This window comes from Echinops telfairi, unplaced genomic scaffold (genome assembly GCF_000313985.2).
Source record: "Echinops telfairi isolate 266 unplaced genomic scaffold, ASM31398v2 ScPeMD7_7469;HRSCAF=8507_1, whole genome shotgun sequence".
NCBI lineage: Eukaryota > Metazoa > Chordata > Mammalia > Afrosoricida > Tenrecidae > Echinops > Echinops telfairi.
In genome coordinates, this window is record NW_022111373.1 from 130,512,135 (window position 1) to 130,536,833 (window position 24,699).

The 24,699-nt window shown below is 38.9% G+C and overlaps 1 protein-coding gene across 1 annotated transcript in view; it reads left to right on the forward strand.

The window, feature by feature from the left end:
- Positions 1-24,699, forward strand: part of CDH12 (cadherin 12) — a 532,964-nt gene that overhangs the window by 163,467 nt on the left and 344,798 nt on the right. The window contains exon 2 of the mRNA XM_004698091.2: positions 10,995-11,411. Coding sequence (XP_004698148.1) covers positions 11,181-11,411 — 231 coding nt within the window. The 5' untranslated portion in view covers positions 10,995-11,180. The remainder of the gene's footprint in view (positions 1-10,994; positions 11,412-24,699) is intronic.

Here is a 24,699-nt window from a genome sequence, read left to right on the forward strand (position 1 = left end):
AATAATGCCATTGGCTTTTCTCCATAACATTATCACTTAAAATAAACACACATGCTGTTGTTGTTGTTGTAGATGCTGTCCAGTTGCTTTCCTGGATGGTAACCCATAGTTACCTGATGTACAACAACAGAATGAAAGAGTGCCAGATCCTGCACCATCTTCTCACTCATTCCTATGCTGGAGCCCATTGTCAGAGCCATGGCGTGAATCTTTCTCATTAAGGACCGCCCTCTATTTCTCTGCCTCTCTACTCTACCAAACATGATGTCCTTCTCCAGGAACTGGTCTCTCCTGAAAACCTGTTCAAAGTATATAAGATGAAGTCTTCCCATAATTCTCTCTGTGGAGCACTGGGGTCTTACTTCTTCAATGCAGATTTAGTCATTCTTAAAAAGTGATCAATTATGCAGCTATCTTGAGAATGCTACCCACAATTGAACTATTTTAAGTAATTAACACATTTGGAACTTAAGAGACTCCATTGTAACAAAGATGTTGTTATTTTCACTAGGTGCCCTCTATTGGTTCCACCTCATAGTTGCCAGGTGTACATTGGAAATAAACTGTCCACTCCAGCACCACTCTCGCCATCATTGGTCTGTATACATCCATCATTGTTGTCAGTGTGCCAACCAACCGATCTTCTTGAACACTTTCTCTTTATGTTGTCCTTCTGCACTCTCAATCAAGATGTGCTTTTCCATGAACTGACCCTTTCCAATACTGTGTCTTAACGATGTGAGACCACATCTTGCTGTCTTCTAAGAAGTATTTTTGTCTCATATACTTTGGATATGTTATCAGGAGAGACCAGTCCCTGGAAAAAAACATCATACTTAGTAAAGTAGAAAGACAATGAAAAACAAAACAAAACAAAACCGGAAGACCTTCTACAAGATAAGTCAACACACCCAATGGGCTCAAACATACGGACGATTGTGAGCACGGCAGAGGAGCAGACTGTCTAATTTTGTTGTGCATAGGATCAATGGTTATGAGTTGGAACCCACTCAACTGTACCTAACACCACCAACAAGCTTTCTTTCTGTATTTCTTCTAAACAGGTGTGTCTCAAGGTACAAAAGAGGTCTTTTACATCATATTTTCCCAGTGCAGTGTATGTTGGGATATCCATGGGCCCTAATTGTGGCTGAAAATGAATTAAAATCTTAGAAAGTATAACATTTTCTGACTTAGCCATGTTGTTTCCTATTGCCTAAGTTGTAAGGATTTTAGCATTGTTTAGGTTGCAATTACTACTGAAGGCTGAAAGTGTTGATCTTTACCAGTAAATTCTTCAGGAGTTCTTGGCTTTCAGTAATCAAAGCTAGGTCATTTATTTTATCTAAGATTGGTCATGAGTCTTCTTCCATCCTCATGCAGTGTCCTTCAGATAACCCAATTTCCCAGATACTTATTCAGCATATAGATTGGATAAATATGATGAATGGTGACCACAATGATGCTCTGGTTTTAAAGCATGCAATAACCCCTTTATCTATTTGGAAAACTCCCCCTTGGTATATGAACAGGTTCCATATGTGCACAAGAAAGTGTTATAGAATTAACATTTTTGCAATGTTATCAATAATTTATCATGATCTGAAAGTCAAATACCTATACACAGTCAATAAAACACAGGTAAATGTTTTTTAAAATAGTCTCTGATTTCAGCAAATTTCAATTTAATGTCAAAAATGTATTGTATTACATTACATGCATCTAAATGGATCTTGGCTGAAAGCAGAGAATATCAGAAAGATGTTCATTTGTGTTTTATTGACTATGTAAAGGCATTCAATTTTGTGGATCATAACAAACTATGGATAGCCATGATAAAGCTAGGAATTCCAGAATTCCCATTGTGTTCATGAGGAAAGTGTACATGGATCAAGAGGCAGTTGTAAAAACACAACATGTGAATACTGCATGGTTTAAAGTCAGGGTTGTTCTCTGTATGCTGAGCAAACAATCAGAGGATCTGGATTATATGAAGAAAAATGTGGTATCAAGATTGGAGGAAATCTTATTAACAACCTCTCATATACAGATGATACCATCTTGCTTGTTGAAAGTGAGGAGGACTTGAAGCAACTGCTAATGAAGACCGAAGATTGAAGCCCTTCTGTCTAGGCTACAACTCAATGTTCAGAAAGTCCTCACAATTGGACCAACAGGTAACATCATGATAAAAGAAGAAAAGGTTGAAATTGCTAAGGATTTCATCTTGCTTGGATCCATAATCAATGATCATGGCAGCAACAATCATAAGATCAAATGATGGATTACATTGGGTAAATCTCCTGCCCAATACCATTTTAAATTGTTGAGATTTCAGGTGTGCCAGACTGTGTTAGACAGTGTTATGTAGAGAAAGAAAACCAGAATGCTAATAATTTTATATATATTTATAGTTAGATAGATATATAACATAAGAAATAAATAGTTAATTAAATTATAGAGCAGTACAAATGACTCAGTGCAACTCACTCCCATGAAAGAGTTGTGAGACACTGGCTGTCCTTCAAATCTTCAGGGCTGTCAGGTAGTCCTCTATGGAGCAATCCAGGCTATCTGGGCACAGGCAGCAAACAGCAAGGCAGGTCACCAATAGTCATCCAGGTGACAGGGTCCAACAGTCCCTAGCTCAAGAGATGTAAATTCCAATGGTGTGGCGAAGTACGTCTTGCAGGAACCTCAAATTATAGTGACACAGTCCAAGAGTTAGGTGTCCCATAGATAGTGTAGCTTGCAAATTGAGACAGAGAACAAGCATGGCAGCTGCACACTGGTCTGATGATCAAAGAGCAAGAGACAAAAAAGGCAAGGCTCATTGAGCCATTTATCTCTCCGCCCTTCAATTAATCCCACACGTGCTTATCAGCCAGGCTGGCACAATAAACTAACTACCTCACAGACTCAAGTCAGGGCATTTTCAATTGCCTCTTAAGTATGTGAATGTTGGATATTGAATAAGTAACACTGACGAAAAAAAATCAATGCATTTGAACTATGGTGTGTTAAAGGATATTGAAATTACCATGGACATTCCGAAGAACAAATAACTGAGCCTTGGAGACATACATAGAGAATGTTCCGTAGGCATAAAGATGGTGAGACTTTATCTCACATGATTTAGGCATGTTATCAGGAGGAACAGGTCCCTGGAGAAGGACATCATGCTTGGAGAAGGGGAGGGGCAGCCTTAAGTGAGATGGATTGACACAGTAGCTTCAATAATCACCTCAAGCAGAAGAACAATTGTAAGGATAGTGCAGGACTTGGTGGTGTCTTGTACTCTTGCACATGGGGTTGCTATGAGTCTACCACATGATCTCTTGGATCATTTCTATCTTCAAATCCATCTTTTCCAACAATAGATGCTTCTTTTCAGTTTCTGACTTTCACATTCCAATATCCAGCAATTATCCATTAATCTTGATTGCATGATTACTTCATTTCACACTGCAGGTGTTGGCAAACTATTTTTTATATTGCTTTTTAATTGTTGCTATTTAAATTTTGATGTCATAATACTGTTTTAGTTTATGTACATATGGATAATAACTTATCAATGATAATGCTGTGCTTCCTAGTACATCTTGAAATTTATATATATATACATTTATATATATGTGTGTGTGTGTGTGTATATATATATATACAATGAATATATTTCCCTTCCACTCTTGTTTGTCATTCTTGCCATAATAACCCACTTCTATCAAGTTCACACCCACTCATAATGACCCTTTAAGACAGAGCTGCTTCTTAGAGCTTTTGAGAATGTGGTGATCAGACAGCCTCATATTTTTCCCATGGAGAAGCTGATGGATTTGAATCACCTAACTGAAAAGTGCTTTAAACGATCTACTATGAGGAGCCCTGTTGATATTTGAAATAGCAGTGGCATAGCTTCCAACATCACAACAATATGCCTGACAACCACAGTGTGAGAAACAGACTGATGAGTGGTAGTTAATAAAGATACACATTTTAAATATCAATTAAGTCAAATAGGCTCCTGATCCGGAGGCATTCTTAAGACACACAAACACATACTTACATAAATAATACTGGAAACCCTTCAGCTATAGCTCAGCTTTGCAAACATATAAGAAAAAAAAGGGGGTGTAACTGGCAATGGGTGTTTTACATCTAAGTACACTGTGTGTTGATCAATGGCCATTTTGTAAAAATCAACCTTCTGCTAAGAGGAATGTGTGCCCAGGGACTCATCATGAGCTTTGAAAAGACTTGGAAGCCACTTTGTCTCCGCAAAACTTTAGGAGTAATAACCCCCTATAAATTTTTTTAAACACTATGCCCTGAATTCTGGTATGTGGAGTAAAACACACTCCTGGTGATATCCTTTGTAATAAATACATCTTCTTTAAAGTGTACATGTTTCCATGGGGTGCTGACACCTCAGGAAAAGTCTGCTCTTTTTGCTTTTATAACAACAGTGGTGGTGCTGGGACCATTGTACCTAGAATGATGGCTCTATGCACTTCCTCCTTGTAATTTAAACTATGTTTCCTGCCTGGGGGAGTTGTTTTCTTTCACTTACGAATTGGAGTCCTTCAATCTCCTTGCATTATTTTTGTTGTGATATAACACTCTAAAAGCTCCCTGGCTGACAGCTGTGGCCGGAGGCTGGGATCTGCTGGGAGCAGCATCATGTACTGAAAATAGTATCTGTTCATCTGTTCTCTAAAGGACTGCAGTGTGAGGGGCTGGAATGTAATGAGAGATCATAATGCACCAACCTAAGTTGGGAAATATGGGTATTCATTCTAAAGGAATACAGGAGAATTAAAATAACATTTATTAATAATCGGTCAGAAATATTGTTTGCTGTCCTCAAGTTTGATTGGACTCATGGCAACATTATGCATAACAAAAGGAAGCATTGCCTGGTCCCTTGCCATGTCCACGGTCATTAGTATGCCTGCACACTTTGTTGTGGCTATTCTGATAATCCTCCACAGATAAAAGGACTTTGTTGATTTTACTCTCCACCAATCAAATATAACCCTAATTGATGCAGTTATTTGGCAAAAAACTTAGCTTCGAAATCACTTAAAACTCTATTTTTTTGTTTCAATGCCCATATTTCAGTTCTTTTATTTTAACTCTTCCAAGACTAGAAATGACCTTCAATACCACTAATTTTAGAGTCAAATAAAAATGTGCTAAGCATCTTGATTTTGAAGTACCTACTTGATATGGCAGAAAACAATTTAGAACTCCAGTTTTTAAGCTTCTATTCCTTTTGATACCATACTGTTAGGTTCCTCAAGTGGGGAATACCTAGGTTCTTGGCTTTGCTTGAGAAAGAATTCACACGGAAGCCTGGTTTGTGATCCAAGTGGGTGTTTATAAAGGACAGAAGTTGTTTCAGGTTTCATGGGCACTGAACACAGGCAAACTTGTGGGAGTGCACACCCACAAATGGTAGCCGGAGGCCAGAGAGACCACGGCACAACTGAGCAGGCACAGAACAGGAAGAACACGGAAGAAGGGGAAGAAGGTGCCAGGGGTCTCACAGTCCTGGTAGTTGAGGCTGGGAGGCGTGGTCTAAGATTTTGGTTGACCTCACTGGCTGAATTAAGCTCACCTGGGCCTAGTATGGGCTGCCTAGGTGTATGGCCCAGATGGCTCAGACTTGAACTGGCACATGCCCAGTAGTGTTTATAGCTTGCTAAGGGCTCACCTGATTCCCTGGAACAACCTCCTGTAGGGCGCATTCAGACATGGAGAAAGACACGCCCTGTCTCTATCCTGCTACCTAAGAATACTCTCTAATACCCTTGATGCTTTCATCTATTAACACATTCATTCAGTGGAGGATACCTTGGCACAGCATACGTGAGGATAGGCTCTGAAATCAGACTGCATAGATTCAAACAGATCGGTTATATATTAGTTTGTGAACTATTGCCAAAACATTTATCATCTCTGTCCATTGTTTCACATTTAAAATGAGGATAATATTAGCACATCCTTTTAACTAGGGAGGGAATTTTAAATTTTATTCAGGAGCCAATTCTTCTGTGGTCTTCCTTATTCGATGTCCAACATTCACATGCATATGATGCAATGGAGGATGCCATGGTTTGATTCAGGCACACCTTACTCCTCAAAGTAACATCCTTGCTCTTCAATATTCTAACGAGGGCTACTGCAGCAGATTTACCGGAAAAAATAGGTCTTTTGATGTCTTTACTGCTGCTTCCATAAGCACTGATTGTGGGTCCAAGTAAGAGCAAATCCTTGACAACTCCTTTCTTTTGTGTTATTATGATGCTGCCTTTTGGTCTAGTTGTGAGGATTTGGGTCTTCCTTACATTGAGTTGTAGTCAACATTTGAATTGGGTGCTGAAGAAGAATACTGAGAGTACCACGAACTGCTAAAAGTACAAAACAATGGAAGAAGTAAGTCCATACTGCTCCTTAGAATCAAGGGTAGCAACACTTGGTCGTACATATTTTGGGCATCTTGTCAGGAGAGACCTGTCCATTGAGACGGACATGATGTTTGGTAAAGAGGAAGGGCAGTGAAAGAGGAAAGCCCTTCATGAGTTGGAATGACACAGTGGCTGCATCAATGGGTTTAGGCTGAGGAACAATTGTGAGGATGGTGCAAGACCAGGCAGTGATTCCTTCTGTTGGGCACGGGGTTGTCACTATGGGTCTGAACTGAGTCAAAGACACCTAACAACAACAATCACATGCCCTGATGACATATTGGTCAGGCCTTTCACTGCTAACCATAAGGATGGCATTTCAAACTACCAGTTGATCCAAGGGAGAAAGATAAACTGTCTACTGTAAGAGTTACGGTCTTAGAAACTCATAAGGGCATTTCTACCCTGGCTTCTAAGGTTGCTATGAGTAGGCATTGAGTCAATGAGAGTGAGTTTGTTTTGAGAGTTTATATAGCTTATAATACACTTTTCATGACTATCAGTTTCCGTCATACTCAGCAGAGTTCACTCACATGTCCATTTAGAAGTATGTATTTGAAACCCGCCATGCTGTTGTTATTTTAGTTATTTATCCTTGGTAGGTGCCATCGAGGCAGTTCCTACTCTAAGTACAGCTGGCTGAAGCACTGACCGGTCCAGCCTCATTTCAGAGTCAGCATGTTGGAGCCCATTGGGGCAGTCACTGTGTCAGTTCATCTCGCGGAAACTGTCACGGCCTTTATTCCACTTGAATCCACAGTCTATGCCCATGGAAGCACCAGCTGAGAAATCACATGATAGCTTGCATTTCTCATTTTTTTTGCACAAGATCTCTGTGATGTTTTAAAGTATGTCACTTTGAGGTCTAAGGTCCACCTAACACAAGCTATGGCATTTTCAATCACTTGATCTGCATGTAAAAGTTGAAGACTGAATAAGAAAATGAAAGAAGAATAGATTCATTTGGATGATAACGGTGGAGAAAATATTGAAATTATCATGAACTGCCATAAACAAAACAAACAAACAAACAAACAAATCTGTCTTGAAAAAAGCATAACCAGAGTTCCTCTATAAAGCAAAAACACAGGGACAAAGCCAATGCTAATAGTTCTTCATTAACAACGCAAAGGATAATTACCTGAGTCACACAATTTCCTTGTTATATGCAAGTCCTTCTCTACTTACATATGAAGCAATGCCTCACATTATGCATGCACTCATTGTAACTGAATAGACAGAAGAAGATCTTTGGATTAGGATTTGTAAAAGATAACTTTAATGGGAAATCAAAATTCAGACATCAGAGACATTTGACATCAAAGTGGGGAGAGACTTGTGAACCATACTGCTAACAGTGATTATGGATATTTGGCCAACTTTAGCAATCTGTCCACACAGAATAAAAGGGAACTTATTAGAGAATGGCCCTAAAGTCAATGCTTTCTAAATTCTGAATTTTCATGCCTCACACCCCTCAAAAAGTGGAGTTGGAAAGTTTTATGGAACGGGAGGCAACAGCAAAACCTGGTCACACCTACAAGAATAGATCTGAGAAGTCAGAGTTCTCAACTACAGAAGCAGCTCTCCCAATCTGTACTGTAAAAACGCTGCCTGGGATTGATTTGCGTACAGAAAGAAATGTGGACCAAGAAAGTAAGACTCCTTGGATGTTTAGGTTAATAATTTAAACTTCAAATAGATAATAACTGCCTTGCAAGCACAGATTCAGGAAGTAGATGTAAATATTATCTGACCTCCAAAATGTATTGACAACACATCACACAGCCCGTGTTAGTTATTTAATTCTTAATGATAAGAATAAATTATTTATTTTCTCAAGCAGAAATAACAGTTTGTACTTTGAACTCTTTTGTCTAAATCAATGTTGTCCAAGACAAAATAATGAAAATTATAAAAACAAACTACATATATTATTCTAATTCCCATTAAGCACAGTTGAAAAGTATTCTAAAGATAAGGCTAATTTAATGATGAGTTTATTTAAACCATTGTATTAAAAATATTACCCTCTCAATGATTAACACAGTTATAATTAGATTTACCTTTCTTTTATGAACTAGGTCTTTGCATTTCAGTGAATAATTTAAAAATACAGCCCATTTTGATTTCAAATGATTGGATTTCCTGTAAACAGTTCATACCACTTTTAGTTCCCTTATTGGACAATGTAGCTCCAAATGAAGTTTTCATGAACATTATATTTTCAGGAAGAGCGTCTGCAATAAGATATACATATATATATATACATAATATTTTATCAGTATGGAGTGGTTACTTTGTTCAGATATTGACATTATCCCATTGCCATGTATTGACTCGCATTCACAGAGGAATTAAAATCATATCTCCCTTTAAAGCAAGTCTTTATGGAAAACATTGTGACTAAAATGTTGGAGACAGCCCATTCATTTTATAGCTTATCTCAAACTGATAAAAGGTGTCAGCATTAAGCACTTGAATGTGAGCATTTGCTAAGAGTGCCTGGTACTCTTTTACTCTACTTGCATATAACTAAGTAAGTGTGGCTGAGTGGTTGACAAATTGCAATGTTTTATAGACATTTCATTAAACATATATTGGTTTTTATTATAGTGCACATATATTTTAATATACAAAACAGTTGGTATCAAATGTATTTAATTTTTTGAAAACCTTAAGGTTCTGTACTTCTAGTACCAAATGCCTAAATCCTTGCTTAGGGACCCTGGTAGCACAAGCACCAGATCAGCATTTCAAACACCCCAGCTCTTCTTCATGAGAAAGAGGAGGCTTTCTGCTCTAGTCAAGACAGACGGCCACTGAAACCCTAGTGGGCAGTTCTACCCTGCCCTCTAGGGTCACAGAGACTAAATCAACTTGATGGCATTAAGTTTGTTTATTGTTTTATTTGGTCAGCCCTTATCTGCACACAAGATATAGTTGTTATTGTCATAGAGTTACCTCTGGCTTATGATGATTACATATAGATAAAATTCACAGTTATGGGGGTTTATTACAGAAGTTAATAGGTTACCACAAGTCAAGGTCAGTAAACTGTAAGGATATAGTCATTGGTCCACAGCATTACCTCTCCTCAGCCAGTAGCCCATTCACTCTCTGGTCCTCAGTCTCTCAGCCACATGGTCCCTTGGCCTTTGCCGCTATGAACCAGGAAGTTCACCTGTTGCTCTGTCTTACAGCCCCATAGTCTGAGCACTGCTCCTCTTGCTCTGTGCCATAGTCTCTGTGCCACTCTCTGGTGCCCCTGGTGCCAGGCTCGACACTTCAGATAGAGATCTGTGGATCCCTATCCACTCTTCTGAAGCTCCTGGGCTTTCTCTCTCTCCTCCTGCTTCAGAGATGACGCATCCTTATAGCCAAGGGGTTGGTAACAATAACAACCCATCCTCCTCTATTAATATTACACATGTCCAACTTGCATAATCCCACCATATCATTCGGTGAGAATTCTAGCACTTGAGTAGAAGAGTCATGCAAAGAAATCTCACTTCACCACATCTACCCTATAGGCAATGATATGGTGAGCAAAAAGTTAAAGGACGGTGAGAAGAACAAATAAAAATTGTCAAAACTTGTTTTTTCACCAAGGGGAGGGCTTGTTCTACAATATGATATTATTCATTCTATGGGAGTTCGGGTCACTCAATGGTTAAACAGTCAGTTGTCAACACCAAGGTTGGATTTCAATTCACTCCATTGCTCCTTGGCTCAAAGACCTGGTGGTCAGGCTGACAAAAAAGATCCCTGCCTAAAAAACATAGATGGAAGTTGTACTATGTGACAGGGTGTGGGTCTTCTTCAAAATCAACCTAAAAACACCTGACGAGCGCCTTTATTGAATATACCAAATTCTCCTGGCATGCTGGGTAGCCTTTGGCTTGCTAATTGCACAGTTAGCCATTCAAACCCACCAGCTGCTAGCACCATGGGAGAAAGATGAAGCTTTCACTGCTGAAAAGATTTACACAGCTTCAGAAAGCTGACAGAGGGGCACCATGAGCTGGAATTAACTAGACGTCAGTGGGTGTTGTTCGTTTTGGTTTGGGGGATGCTATTGAGAAATACACGAATGCATGAAAGGATATAAGCCTTTTATTTTAATAATGCTCCTCATAACACATAGCTTTAGACAAAGGAAGAAAACAAAATCAATATAGAATTATTCAGTGCCACCTGATAATAGTGCTGAAGTTGAAGTTCACTTTAAATAGAGTGACATGAGTTTTGCTCTTAAAATGAATTATTAAATAAAAATTGGTTTCCTCTCCTCATAACACATCTTTTGTTTAATTGTAACTAATTTTTGTCAAGTCTGTAAAAAAACCTGGATCATTCATCTAGGTTAACCCTGAACAAATGGGCAGAGAATTTTTACCAATATAATTCTCTGAAGCAGGTTTCCCCTTTTTCTTTAATTGGTGGCAGGTATAATGAAACTCTGGATGAAGATCATCGTGTGATTTTATTAATTTAATGTATCTTTGTAAATCTGTTTTATAGGTCCCTTTAGATGGACTATAATACAGCAGCGATCTTTTCATCAAAAGGATTAATGCCCGCATTATCATTTCTGCAATAAAATACGAAGCTAAGTGGGGGAGGCCACGGACATCTGAAAGCGGGATTCCACAATTCTACATCAAGCGTGGGAGTTCTGATCGCTCTGCTGTAGACAAGCCTTTGCCAATGCTTACAAGGAACTGCTTATCCCTCCTTCTCTGGGTCCTGTTGGATGGAGGTCTCCTAATACCACTTCAACCGCAGCCGCCACAGACCTTCGTCACAGAACCAAGAGACAATGTCATCCACCTGCGAGGGCGCCGTTCTCATTTCCAGCGAGTCAAACGTGGCTGGGTATGGAATCAATTCTTTGTGCTGGAAGAATACATGGGCTCCGAACCGCAGTATGTGGGAAAGGTAATGATGTTTTTCTTTTGACAAAGAGATAATATGCATTGTATGGTGTGGTTTTATTTGTTGCACAAGGATTGAATGTCCAGTGACTGAAATACTGGCATTGCAATCCAAGAGACCTGGTTTCAGTCCTGACTCAGAGGCTTGGGTGAGCTTTGGCATAACATTTACTCCCTGTTTGTTCCAATTTCTTGCTGACTATTCCCATGAGGGTGGTAGATATTTTGCTCCTATCTGCGACATCCATTACAGAATACATGAGGTGAATTTTTAACCATATCTCGAAAGTTCCTTTATAATATGTGATTGCTCACAGTCATTCTGAAATTGTTAAGCACCAACAGACACAGAAAAATCATCAGGCATAACTATTTGAAACAAACATTGATGTTCTTAATGACCAAGGATGTCAATATGCCGTGCCATTTGGATTGATTTCTGAAATATATGCTTTGGCTACTTCATGCTTTCTAAAAACCCCAAAAACATGTTTGTTATATGCTTGCAAGTTATTTATGTCCAAAGTAATACATGTTTGAAGCCAAGCATGTACATATTCATTTCCAACACAGCACATAGAATTTACATCATATCATAAGTTTATGGAGATTTTCTTTTCTTTTTCCCCACAACGTAGTTGATGGTTGTCTGTTTCAGCAGATTTCTGTTTTACTGCTTGCTTTCTTAAATAAAACCATTGGCCCATGTTTGTACCCATGTTTGACCCAATTTATTCACCCTTCCAAGGAAAACTCTTTTCCTCCCACTTTTTTTTTCAAAAATATTTTGAATTAAATTTGGGTGAAAACAAATATTTGAAGAAGGTTTCAAATAAAGCCAAAGAGAAAACTGGAAAAACCACGAGGAAAAGAAATCCATTGGAAGAAAAAAACCATAGGAAGCAGTCAAAGAAGTTTTATGATTGTTCCCTATTTAGCTCCTCCCGCCTTCTCATAGCCTAAGCTAAAGAGAATATGAAGGCTCTTCTAATTTAATATTAGGTCAAAGGAATAATTTCTATTTATAATTTAAATTCTTACCCTAAAATTTTTGAAAGTTTATTTAAGAGAGAGTAAATAATATCATGGAGGAGATCTCCAGGCATAATGTTGAAAATTGACACATAAATAAGTGTACTGCTGGGATATATGGGGCCTTGGGACAGCACTTTTGGTGGAGTACATATGTATCTATATCTGTATCTATCTATGCTCTATCTATTTGTAAAACACTAGAGTTGACTGAAACTAGTACCATTTTGACAGTCATATTTCTATCCTACAAAAGAAATTCAGATTCACTAATAGTACAAATTGACTTTTCAGATGACCTGCCAGGAACTCAAGCCCGCTAACAAAGACAATCCCAGAGGTAGCAGCTCTGGACATTGATAGGGCATCTAGTTAATTCATAGACTGAGTAGAAGGTCAGCATGCCCTAAAAGGGAGAAATACATATAAGGATCTAATCAGATCCAATCCAATCATTTAGTACCCTATACAGAAGACATCATTACCTATAAATTGTCCCTGGCAAAAGAAGGGATTTTGAAAAATTCCATGATACTTACTCCCAAACACAGAAGTTCACTAGTAGTCAGGACAAGAGAGCTCGCTTACTGAACTAAGGGTGTTATTACACAAAGCTTCTGTTATGGAATTGTGTAATAAAATGGTCAGTAAATCCCTATGGCGAGACAAATTTATTTACTCTAGGTGCATAGAAGCTATGTTTTGTGATTAGATTTAATAGAAAGGTAGAATTTCAATATCTAAAACAAATGGGTAGGGGGAGGACTTATCGGGGTTATCTTGGCTATCTTGGCTCTCTTTATGACGGCAGCTAGATATTATATTAGGGTTCCTATAAAATATCTGAGAAGGTGTTGTTATTTTTTATTGAAACAGATTCATTGATGTTAGTTTCCAGACATTGATGGTTTCTTTAAAAATATGTGAAACGGACTTTAATTCTGTGCTAGACAGATAAACAGTTTACCTCCCAATGGAGGCCTGGAGAAAGCGTAAATGTAGTTGTTGATACAAGTTCTAGTTTGATGCTCTAAATTCACACTTTTGTTATTATTCAATCTATCTGTCTTTTATAATGCTTATTTTCATTGTTTTTGTTGGGTGCCATTCAATTTACTCTGACTCATAACCAAAAAAATAAAATGAAAAGTCCATGACTGTGGTGTTCATTGCGTCTAATAGTTACCACAAAGAAGAAAGAAAAACTGCTCCATACAGTTTCCAAGGCTGTAACCTTTTGCACAGCAAATGGTCGTGAAGGTGGCTGGCTATATCTGACCTCATCTCACTTCTCTAGTGTAATGAGGCAAAGGTCAAACATACCTTCACCTTCATCCGTCTTTATTCTAATACCAACCATTCCTACTACGACATTCCGTTACTTTACTGGGTTTGCTCATTCGTTGCAGTGGCCACACAAAACTCGCACACAATACTCTTGATGGAGGGGCTTTATTAGGGAGGTTACCACAAGCCAGGACCATAAACAGTAAGGCTATGTCTTTTGTCCACAGCAATAACTCTCCTTGGCCAGTAACCAAGTCTACCTTGCCCCTTAGCCCTCAGCCACATGGCCCTTTGGCCTTTGCTTCATGGTCTAGGAAACCAGTGCACCTGTTTTTCTGTCCCATAGTCTCCAGTCAGATGAGAAGAGGGTACCCCATTGTCTTATTGTCTTGAAGCTGCTCCTCTGAGTCTCTGTGTCAGTCTCTGGTACATATGATTTCAGTGGCCTCCACCACTTCAGACAAAGATCTTGGACTTGCTCTTTCAACGGTCTTGGGTTTTCTCTGTAGCCCAGATGAGTCTGATACATGGAAGAATGGTTTCCATGGAGGAGTAGTTTTGTCTTTTAACTGATAACATCCCCAAGGAAAATGAAGGAGGATGTCTTAAGTCATACTGCCATACTCTCTTAGTATTCTTGCCAAAACTCTCTACTAAGATCAAGATCTAAGCACACACACACCTTAATCCTGTAACAGGGAACTCTCTCTAAACTGAGATCATAATCACAGGCATAGAGAACAGAATTATCATACATCACATATGGAATTATGTTGACTACATCTCACTGTACAGAAGCACATTGCTACACTCCATATTTTTCCAACAAAGCTGCTAGAAGTTGCAAATGACTGACCTTGTTCTGCAGAGAATGCATCACCAGGGCTCATTCTGATAAAACATTTCTGATTCGTAGAAACCCTATAGGACAAAGTAGAATTGCCCCAGTGGGTTTCCAAGACTGATTATATTCTATGAGTGGAGAGCCTCATCTTTCTCCTCAGAGCTGCTCTTGGTTTCCAACTGCTGGCCTTTTAACAGTTGAGCACATAGCCCACGACGCCACCCAGGCTCCTTTCTGACCCATACGCAAACCAAACTCTCTGTCATCGAGTTGATGCCAACTTATTGTTGTTAGGTGACTTCCAGTCAGTTCTGTCCCATAGCAACCCTGTGCACACAGAAAGATCCACGACACGGCCCTATGCCTCTTCACCGTTGTTCCCACACCGAGGCCATTGTTGCAGCCCCTGTGGCAGTCCATCTCATTGAGGGCCTTCCTCTTTCGCACCGCCCCTCCAGTTTTCCAAGCACGATGGCTTCTCCAGGCATTGGTCTCTCCTGACAATATGTCCTAATATGTAACATGAAGTCTTGCCCTTCAATCACCTAAGGAGCATCCTGGCTGTACTTGGAAAAAATAAATTTCTCGTTTTATCTGTTTATTAACTGCTGTTTTCATGAGCATTAATTGTAGATCTAAACTAGACAAAATAATTGGCAATGTCAACCTTAGCTCCATTTATCATGAAGTTATTTATGCTGACACATAGCAGCCCTATAGACAGGGTAGAACAGTCCCTGTGAGTTTTCCAGACTGTAACTCTTTAAAGAAGTAGAAAGCCCTGTCTTTCTCCTGCAGAGCAGCTAGTGAGTGGTTTTGAACTGCTGACCTTGTAGCTAGCAGCTCAATGAATAAGCACCACACCATGAAAGATCCTTTTCTCTCCTAGAGCAACCATAAAAGCACAGCAATTGAAAACCTAGGGAGTGTAGCTTTAGATTGATACACACAGGTTCCCAATGAATAGAACAAAACCAAGGCTTGTTGCTAATATATACATATCCTGATTTATAATCTTAAAAAGATTTAAATTCTAAAAAGAGTTTCAAAAAGACTACAGCAGAAGCCCTATTAAGAACTGTAGGGGATCAAGGAGACCTTTAAGTGGTTGCCCACCCAAATGAAGGAAACACATTTTAATCGAGGTGGTAGCAAGAGCTGACGACTATTTTAAAAATCCAGAAGATGTGAAGTGAGGTGGGTAAAATAACTCAAGTTTAAATATTTGAGCGTGGGTCTCCATATAGGTAGCCAAAAATGAGTGGGAACGAATTCAATGGCACTAACAGCCAAATAAGCAGTAAGTGGAGTGTGCAACCTACAGTGGGTCATAGGTATAAACAACGCACGGAATGTCTAAATTCCCATAACTAGAACAGTTGTTCTTAAAAGCATAAAGATCCAGAAAAGCATCTTGCTTGAGTGTTAATATGGACTGAATTGTATTCCTAGAATGATCAATTTGACAATCATTTTAAAGATAACTTGAAGGCAAGGAGACAAGCATAAAGATGATCAGAATTAGGAGAAAGTTACAGCAGGTGGTGTATCTAGCAACTAACTAGGGAATGAGATATTAAAGTTGAGGTCTGAAAATTGGAATGATAATAAAATACTTCAGGATCCATTGGTCATAAAACTATAAAAAAGCAAGACAAATTGGAGATATATGATCCAGGCAGTATCTGCAGAACTTACTAGATAATCATATGCAGAGTAAAAGAGAAGAATATTTAAAATATGACACTGAGTTTTTTGACATACTTCACTATGACCCTTCACTGGTTTGGAATGAGGTGACGACACGAAATGATCGATGTTTGCCATGACATATCCGCAGTGATTTAAAAGTATGAAAATTAAATCTCCCATGTTTATTGAGATGCATTCATGTAGAACTCAAAAGAAGAACTATGAGGGAAATAGAACCAATCTGTGAGTAGATGGTAGTTAAAATCATATAAGCAGGCAAAGTACTATAGGGAAATTTTCAAATCAAGTAAAAGAAGACTGCTTTTTCAGAGCAAAGCAAATGAACTCATTAGTCAGAGGTAAAACAGAACATTACATGTGTCATGGAAGGATAAGCCAAAAGAAAGCTTTAAGCATAAGTAATGACAGGTGGCATTGAACTCTATAGGGCAAGTTAACTAATGACTGAAAAGTCTTCATTGATTTGGGCAATTAGTGAGCCATAAGGTGACCTTTAATGGCTTTAATGGTGCATTAGGGTAGGAAAAAAATAAATAGACTATATAGTTGAATGATCGACCTAACATAGAATAACCACATCTTCCTCTAAAGCATAAAGAAAAAGAGAAAGCTATGAGTGCAGCCAGTGGGCACGATTTCAAAAGTGTAGGTGCAAGAAAGTGCCATGTCTCCACTTTGATTTAGTGATACAAAGGAATGAGTGACTTCAACAGGGTGAGGTGGAGGGGTTGACTGCTAAAAGCTCCAGGTCACTTTTGTGGCCTGGAAAGAGTGACTTTTTAAAAGGTTTTCAGGTCATAAAACTAATTAGCAATGCGTGCATTTATTCATCAGGAAGTAGAATCCCAAGTGAAAGGTAAGGGAAAAAGAAAAAGAAAAAGTAGATGATTGGGTCAATTCAATATTGGAATGTTATATGACAGAGGAGTCCTGGTGATGTAATCTGCTATGCATTGAACTGTTGACATGGGTTCAAATTCCACTAGTTGGTTCTTTCTGGAGGAAAGATGAGTCTGTCTACTCCCCCAAACATTTAAGGTCTTGGAAACCCCAAAGCACAGTTCTACTCTGTCCTATGGGATTGATATCAGTCAGAATCAACTAATGACACTGAGTTTGGGAGTGTGCTTGAAGGAAGAGATAGGTAAGAAAGAAAAAAAAAATTCAAGAGGTGCCAAAGTGGAACTTCAAATCCTAAAAGTTCAAAAAGAAATGCCAATAAACATATTGTTTTCCATATATATGAAAGTCAAGGCAATGGTGTTAAAAAAAACCGTGGCCACCATATGTAAAAGTTGGTTTTTAATGAGTGAAAAAGAGCAAAGGGGGATACAAGAAGGGATGGGATAATCAAGTTCATTAAATGGTTATAATTGCTTTGTAAAGGTAAATAATTGGTGGTTTATGAAATTAACACATTATTAGGTGACATCTTGAAATTTGGGAACAAATATGATGCTACAAAATTATACTAGCATGCTTAAAATGTAATTTTCATAGCTCAGAGATGTTTATCATTTTGATTCTAGAGCAAAATCGCCTTTTGAATATTCCTTATTTTAGTTTCTTTGCACGATTGATTCCTGAAGTGTGAATGATTGATATCATTGTGATTATTTTTCATGTGAGTTTCAATATTCATGATATCACCTCAATCTTCATAGAAGTCCGGCACAGCTCTGCCTGTTGAGGCACACCCTTGCCATTCAGATAGCATAGCAGAGTTTGTAGAAATGGAAGAGCTTAAATCTTTTTCTAAAATTGCAAATAAAAGGAAAGTTTGACATTGTGAGGTTATTTAAATCTTATGCATCCTTTTGACTACTTCATCATTCTCTTAGTTATCTAGTGATGCTTGACTGATATAGCACAAGTAGATGGATTTAACCTGGTGAAATTTACCCACACACACACACACACACACACACACACTTCCTGGGGGAAAGCCCTTGTTTGTTTTCAACATGCATTGGGCCCCAGTATTCCTATATGTCTTGGCATCAATCTTGCCCTGAGTCTAGGAGATTCTTAGTGCAGGGACACTAGGTCCAAAGCACTCACTTCACTCCCAATGATTTTTTCCTTGATGCTGGTCAGGTCCTTCCATCTCTGCCGTCTCTCCTTTTGTTCCCCAGGGAAACTGGTTGCATCTATTCAATGATGCGCCTGGAGTAAGGGCTGTTAGTTGGTGCCACCAAGGCCATTCCTCCCCTTAGAAACCATCTGCACAACGGAACGACATCCTGCACCAGCTGCACCATTGTCCCCATGATTGAACCCACTGTTGCAGCCACTGTGTCAATCCGTCTCATTGAGGGCCTCCCTCCTTTTCTCTGTCCCTCTACTTTACCAAGCATGGTGTCCTTCTCCAGGGATCAATCTCTCCTGGCACATCTAAATGATGTAAGACAAAGTATCACAATCCTTGCCTCTCAGGGTCATTCTGGTCGTACTTTTCCCATACTAACTGATTTTTCCTTTTAGCAGCCCATAGGACTCAGTTTTCTTACCCAGCACCACAAGTACATCAATTATTCTTTATTCATCCTGATTTAATATCCAACTTTCACATGCATATGAGGCAATTGAAAACACTATGGCATCTTATTTTTCAATACTCTAAACGTCCTAGTGCAGCAGATTCACCTAATACAACACATATTTTGGCTTCTTGACTGCTGCTTCTATCAGCATTGATCCAAGTAAAACAAAATCCTTGACAACTTCAAAACGTTCTATTTATCATGATGTCTACTTTTGGTCTAGTTGTGAGGATTTTGATCTTATTTGAATTGAACTGTATCATATACTGGAGGCTGCAATCCTGGATCCTCATGAGCAAGTGCTAACAGTTCTCTTCACATTCAACAAGCAGAGTTGTGTCATCTGCATATCTCACGTTGTTAATAACCCCTCTTCTAATTCTAATGCCACAGCGCTCCTCCTGTAATCCATATTTGAATTAGTATGGTGAGAGGATAGAACCCTGACACACAGCTTCCTGATTTGAAACCTTGCAGTCTTCCCTTGCTCTGTTCACATAACTGCCTCTAGATCCACGTACCTCCTTCAAAGGAGAACAATGAAGTGTTCCGGTACTCCAATAAAACACAAGTAAACACTTTTCTGGTATTCTCTGCTTTAAGCCAAGATCCATCTAACATCAGTAATGATATCCCATGTCCCACATCCTCTTCTGAGTCTGGTCCGAACTTCCGGAAGTCATGACCTCCCTTAAGGATGATCTTCAGTAAAATTATATCATTTTAATTATCTTACAACTAACTGATTGGCCAATCACAACATAAATGTCATAGGAGATGACTACCTAACTGAAAAATCCATATCACTACATATCTGCCAAACCACATAGCATCATGGCCAAGCTCAGGTGACATATTTTAGTGTGCCTGTGTGTGGGATGTGGGATGACAAAAAGTCAGTCATGATATTTACATATCAGAGAAACTTCCCAGTATGCTGAAGTACCATAAATCCAAGTCTAATCTATAATCCACTCTACTGTCAAGGGAAATGACCTGCTCATTTAAGCACCAGAATACTAGAAGGAGCAGCTTCATCTAATTTTTAAAGTTTCAAAAATTGTTGTTGACGTTTTATTTGTTGAGCCTAATCTGATGGTTTATAGCTCACTTTGGATCTTAAACATAACCCTGAGTTTTATACACTTTCTCAATACGTAAGATTACCTTTGGAATAATTATTTTACAACATGATTGGATAGCACTGTGCTAAAAATAAAATTATTTGAAATAGATCACGAACAAGAAATGATATAATAAAGTTATTGTCCAATAGTTAATGCCCATTGAACCTTAGTTTTCTGTCCTTTACAATCTGTTTCTTGCTTCTAGTATTGCAGTAGTTTTACAATGCTTGCATCATGAAAGTTTTATGTGTCTACTTTAATGGAATTGGTAAGATGCTAAATGTCATTCAGCAGTCTTTTAATCAATAGATGAATCCTAGCAACCATAATTTCTAAAATTACATGAAAATCATTAAGATTTGAGTACTATGTTTTTTTCATTCTCTATTCATCCTTCCTTTTTGATTATTTCTGTTGTTTGACCTCCATACTTTTCTTTAAACTTACTTATAATTAACTCTTAAGTTATTCTATTTCTTTCAAATAATTCTCTGCCTTAGTCTGCCTACATATCTGATTATACTGACTTAAGCCAGGAGGTTTTGATTCCAACCTCAGGTCTTATCATTAATTCTCACTCATAGTGACCTCGTAGGACAGGGTAGAACTACCCCTGTGGGTTTATTAGACGTTCACTTTGTAGGAGTAGAAAGTCTCATACTTCTATGGAGCTGTTGGGGGTTTTGAACTGGTGGCCTTTATGGTTAGCAGTCCAAATTGTAACCCACTATTCCATCAGGGTTTCTTATAATTAATTAGTCATGTGAAGGCTCTTAAGCACATGTGCATTGATCCATATTACTATTCATATAGTGGGATATCATATTCCTATATTATATTGTAACCAGTAGTATATTATGTGTAATAGCCTTTACAATAAACGGGGTGCTTGTATTGAATGTGCCTGTGTATGTCTGTGTCTGTGTGCACATGTGTGTGGGTTTCAGAAATCTTCGTTGTAAAATAACTGATGTTTTGAATGTTTGGATCCAGGTGTTTTGCAAAGAAAAAGGATGTTTGGAAAGCAATGCTGTTTGTGGGCTTACACTGTTGAACATCCCAGCTTGGGTATTACACAAGGTGACATGACCTTGGCTTCAGTGGAGCGAACAGAGAAGAACCCTGAGGAAGGATGCTGTCTGAAAATATCTCATAAATAAACAGGGAGAGCGATCATGACCTAGATTTTAAATGTGATGCTCTTACCGTCTAACCACTTGGAACTGATAAACTCGTGTCAGAGTTAGGTCATAAGCCCACACAGGATATTTGAATGGGTTCTTTGGGTACAGCTTAAATATGCAGTTGCTATTCCCATTGTTATGTCTCAATATCTAATTTGAATGCTACAATTAATTTTTAATGTTTCCTTTCTCTATGGACCTAGAACTCCCTGACCTTAAAATCAATATCAGCAGCAGGCGGAGCGAGTACACTCTGGACACACTTTCAAGGATGCTAACACACCTGGTAACACAGGTGTGGTTGTGATTCTGTGATGCAACTCGCTGTCAGAATTCCTTCTCTCGCCCTGGAAAAAATAATAAGATCTAATCTAAATGGGAGTGGGGTAGATTTGAGAACATAAGAAAACTGAGGGCAATGATTTGTTTTCTCCCAACTCCTCAGGTCTGCTCTTCCCACACTCAAACCATTAAAACTGAGCCTGGTTGTTACATGATCCACGAAAGCCACTTAATTAAGTATCCACTTAAATGTAAATACGTACAATGGTTGTGCAAACACTACAGGGCTGCAAACTGAGCTCCAGTAAGGGATACTGAGGTTGCCAAATACATCATTGGCATCCTTGCCTCAACAGAGCACTCTGGTCATTATTTTTCCAAGACAGATCTCTTTATCCTGTTAGCAGTCCATGATGCTTTCAATATTTTCTACACCACCACAAGTCAACTGCATCCTTTTGCCTTTGATCTTCCTTATTCAACGTCCAACTTTCTCATGAATATGGGACAATGCAAAATACTAAGGCTTGAATCAGGTGCATCCTAGTCCTCAAAGTAATATCCTTGCTCTTCAAAACTCTGAAAAATTCTTGTGCCGCAGATTTATCTCACAAAATATCTAACTTGTTCTCTTGACTGCTGCTTCCATGAGCATTTATTGTGAATCCAAGCAAGACAAAAATCCTTGACAACTTCAACCTTTTACCCATTTACCATGATGTAAGGATTTTGGTCTGCTTTACACTGACTGTAATCCAACCTGAAGGCTGCAGTCCTGGATCATCAAAATCAAGTGCTTCATGTCCTCTTCACTTTCAGCAAGCACGGCGGGGTTACCTCCATATTTCCTCTTGCTAATAAGCCTTCCTCCAAGCCTGATGCCACAATCTTCTTCATCATGTTCATTATTAAATACTAGTTCATATAGAATTTGTATTTTATGCCAACACCTAAGTAACGTGAGTTTGGTTTTCCATAGTTTCATGGAAACATATCAAATCTTGTGTTGTAGGTACACAATTTCATGTCAACTTGATACATAGAATGAAGGGGTGGAGTCTAGCCTGTCAATCAGGTCACAGCCTCTCTTCCTCCCTGGATAGGAGCCACTTTCTCTCTCCACTTCTCATTCCTGTTGACAAGCCATGTGGAGCCATGCTAATGGAAGCCAGAACCCTGGAGATGTGTCCACTGTTAATGGACCCACAGGACTTTCCACCCACTGGCCTGTGATATTCCTGCATTCAGCACTGCTGCATGTGCTGTGTGAGTCTGAGGAGGAATGCATGTGCTAACATCAGACTTATAGGCTAATATCAAACTTATGGATTTTTTCTGCACTGGGCTGGGATATTTTATTGATGAATACTTACTTCTTGATATAAATGTTTCTCTTACACAAATAGGAGTGTCGTCAACCTGGCCTAACACATCAGGGTCAGAGAAAAGTAACTGGATCACCGTACAACAAGCATCATGAATATCAGGATGAGTGAATCAGACCCTCTTTGTTGCATAGGGGAAATAGGTAGGCACCTGCTATAGGGGAAAGCTTCCTCTCTCTCATGATACAGAGAATAATCCTGGCCTTTGAGACTCCAAAGATTTTTAAATGGGGAATGACCCTGACTGCCCTGGCACAAAATATATTACCTTTATTTTACCAGTTAATAAGTATATCTGTCCTTCCTTTAGAGGATGGAAGCATCTTAAATTACAAGATTAGCTCTGCAACATTCATGAAAATGAAGTTTTGCAGATCAAAAAGGACATTTGGAGATCTTGTGCAAGACACATAAGAATGCAAGAAAACCACGGATTGTTCTCTCCCAGCACTACAGTGTGGTGGTTTTGGAAGCAACTCCATGGTATGTAGTGACTGAGAACAGTGACTACATTATATGAAGTTGCTTCAAAACGTGCAGTGACTGTGTAGGGACTTCATACAGTTAAGGAGCCCTGACAGCATAGTGGTTATATGATGGGCTGCTAATTGCTCCTCGGGAGAAAGACGGCTTTCCACTCCCATAATCCGTCACAGTCTCAGAAACACACAGGGGCTGTTATGTCCTGCTTTGGAGGTTCATTATGAGTGGGTGTAGACTCAGTGGCAGCGAATTTGTTTTTTAGTAAAGTTGGAAGATGTTTAAATGCCTTGTTTTGATAGAGAATGCTGCTAAGCCAGTAGTCAAAGGGGCCTCTTTTTCTCTGTTTTTCTGTGTCTCCTTCCTTGTGTACACACACCTACAGTATTTAATTCCAGTGTTTAAAAGCTGCTCCCTTCCAAAATCTTAGGCCCAGAATTATAAATGTCATTCTTGTGCTACGTTATCAAAGTCAAGGAGAGGTGGAAATCAATGTACGAGGAAATGTTCCACCTCTTCTTCTGAGCTTTCTCTTCTTCCTCGTTCTCCCTGATGTTGGTTCCCACAGATTAGCGAGCTCCTCATCAAGCATACCACCGATGTGGAACGCCACATGGTTTTCTCCCACCTCCCACTTCTCATCTGTCAGACTGTCATACTATGGTGGCTTGTGTGTTACTGTGATGAGGAAAGCTTCACATATTTCTTATCAACTAAATAATCATTGAGCAATATCTTTAAAAGTCCTCCTTTGCTTAATGCTGTCTACCAATCAGAACACCAAATGATTTCTTTATGCCTGAACCCACAATCATAAAATAACAAAAATGGAACTCATGGGAACTAAGAATAATTTAAAAGTCTACCCAATAATTAAAAAGACGCTGGTTTATGGAAAAGATCAGGTTTATCTGGCCACTGTCAAAGTCTTGTTTTCAAACCAACGCAGAAAGTAGAAGCCAAACAAAATATGAAGAGCAAGGCCGAATCTGGAGAGAAAGCGTTTTGTTAAATTGTTGGAATCTTAAGACTGAATGATTGATGAGTAAGGGGCAAAACAAGATATACAATGGAACTGTTTTAAAAGGTAGGAGAGGAAAGGAACAATACAAAAGGGCCTGCAAATATAGTAAGTACTCTCCAGATAGTGCTTTTAAAGCTTTTGAGAAAAGATTTTCAAAAGGTGCAATGTATATTTTCAAATGCCCAGGAATTACGGCAAGGGTACAATTTTGTGATGAATCTCTGAACATCCCTCAGTTCCCTAGAAGAAATCTAGATGGCCGTGACGTATTTGGCAACCCCAGAACCCTTTAAAGGAACTTAGTTTACAGCCCTGTAGTGTTTGCACAACCATTGTCTGTATTTACAGTTAAGTGGATGCTTATATGTCTTTGGCTTTCGGGGATCATATA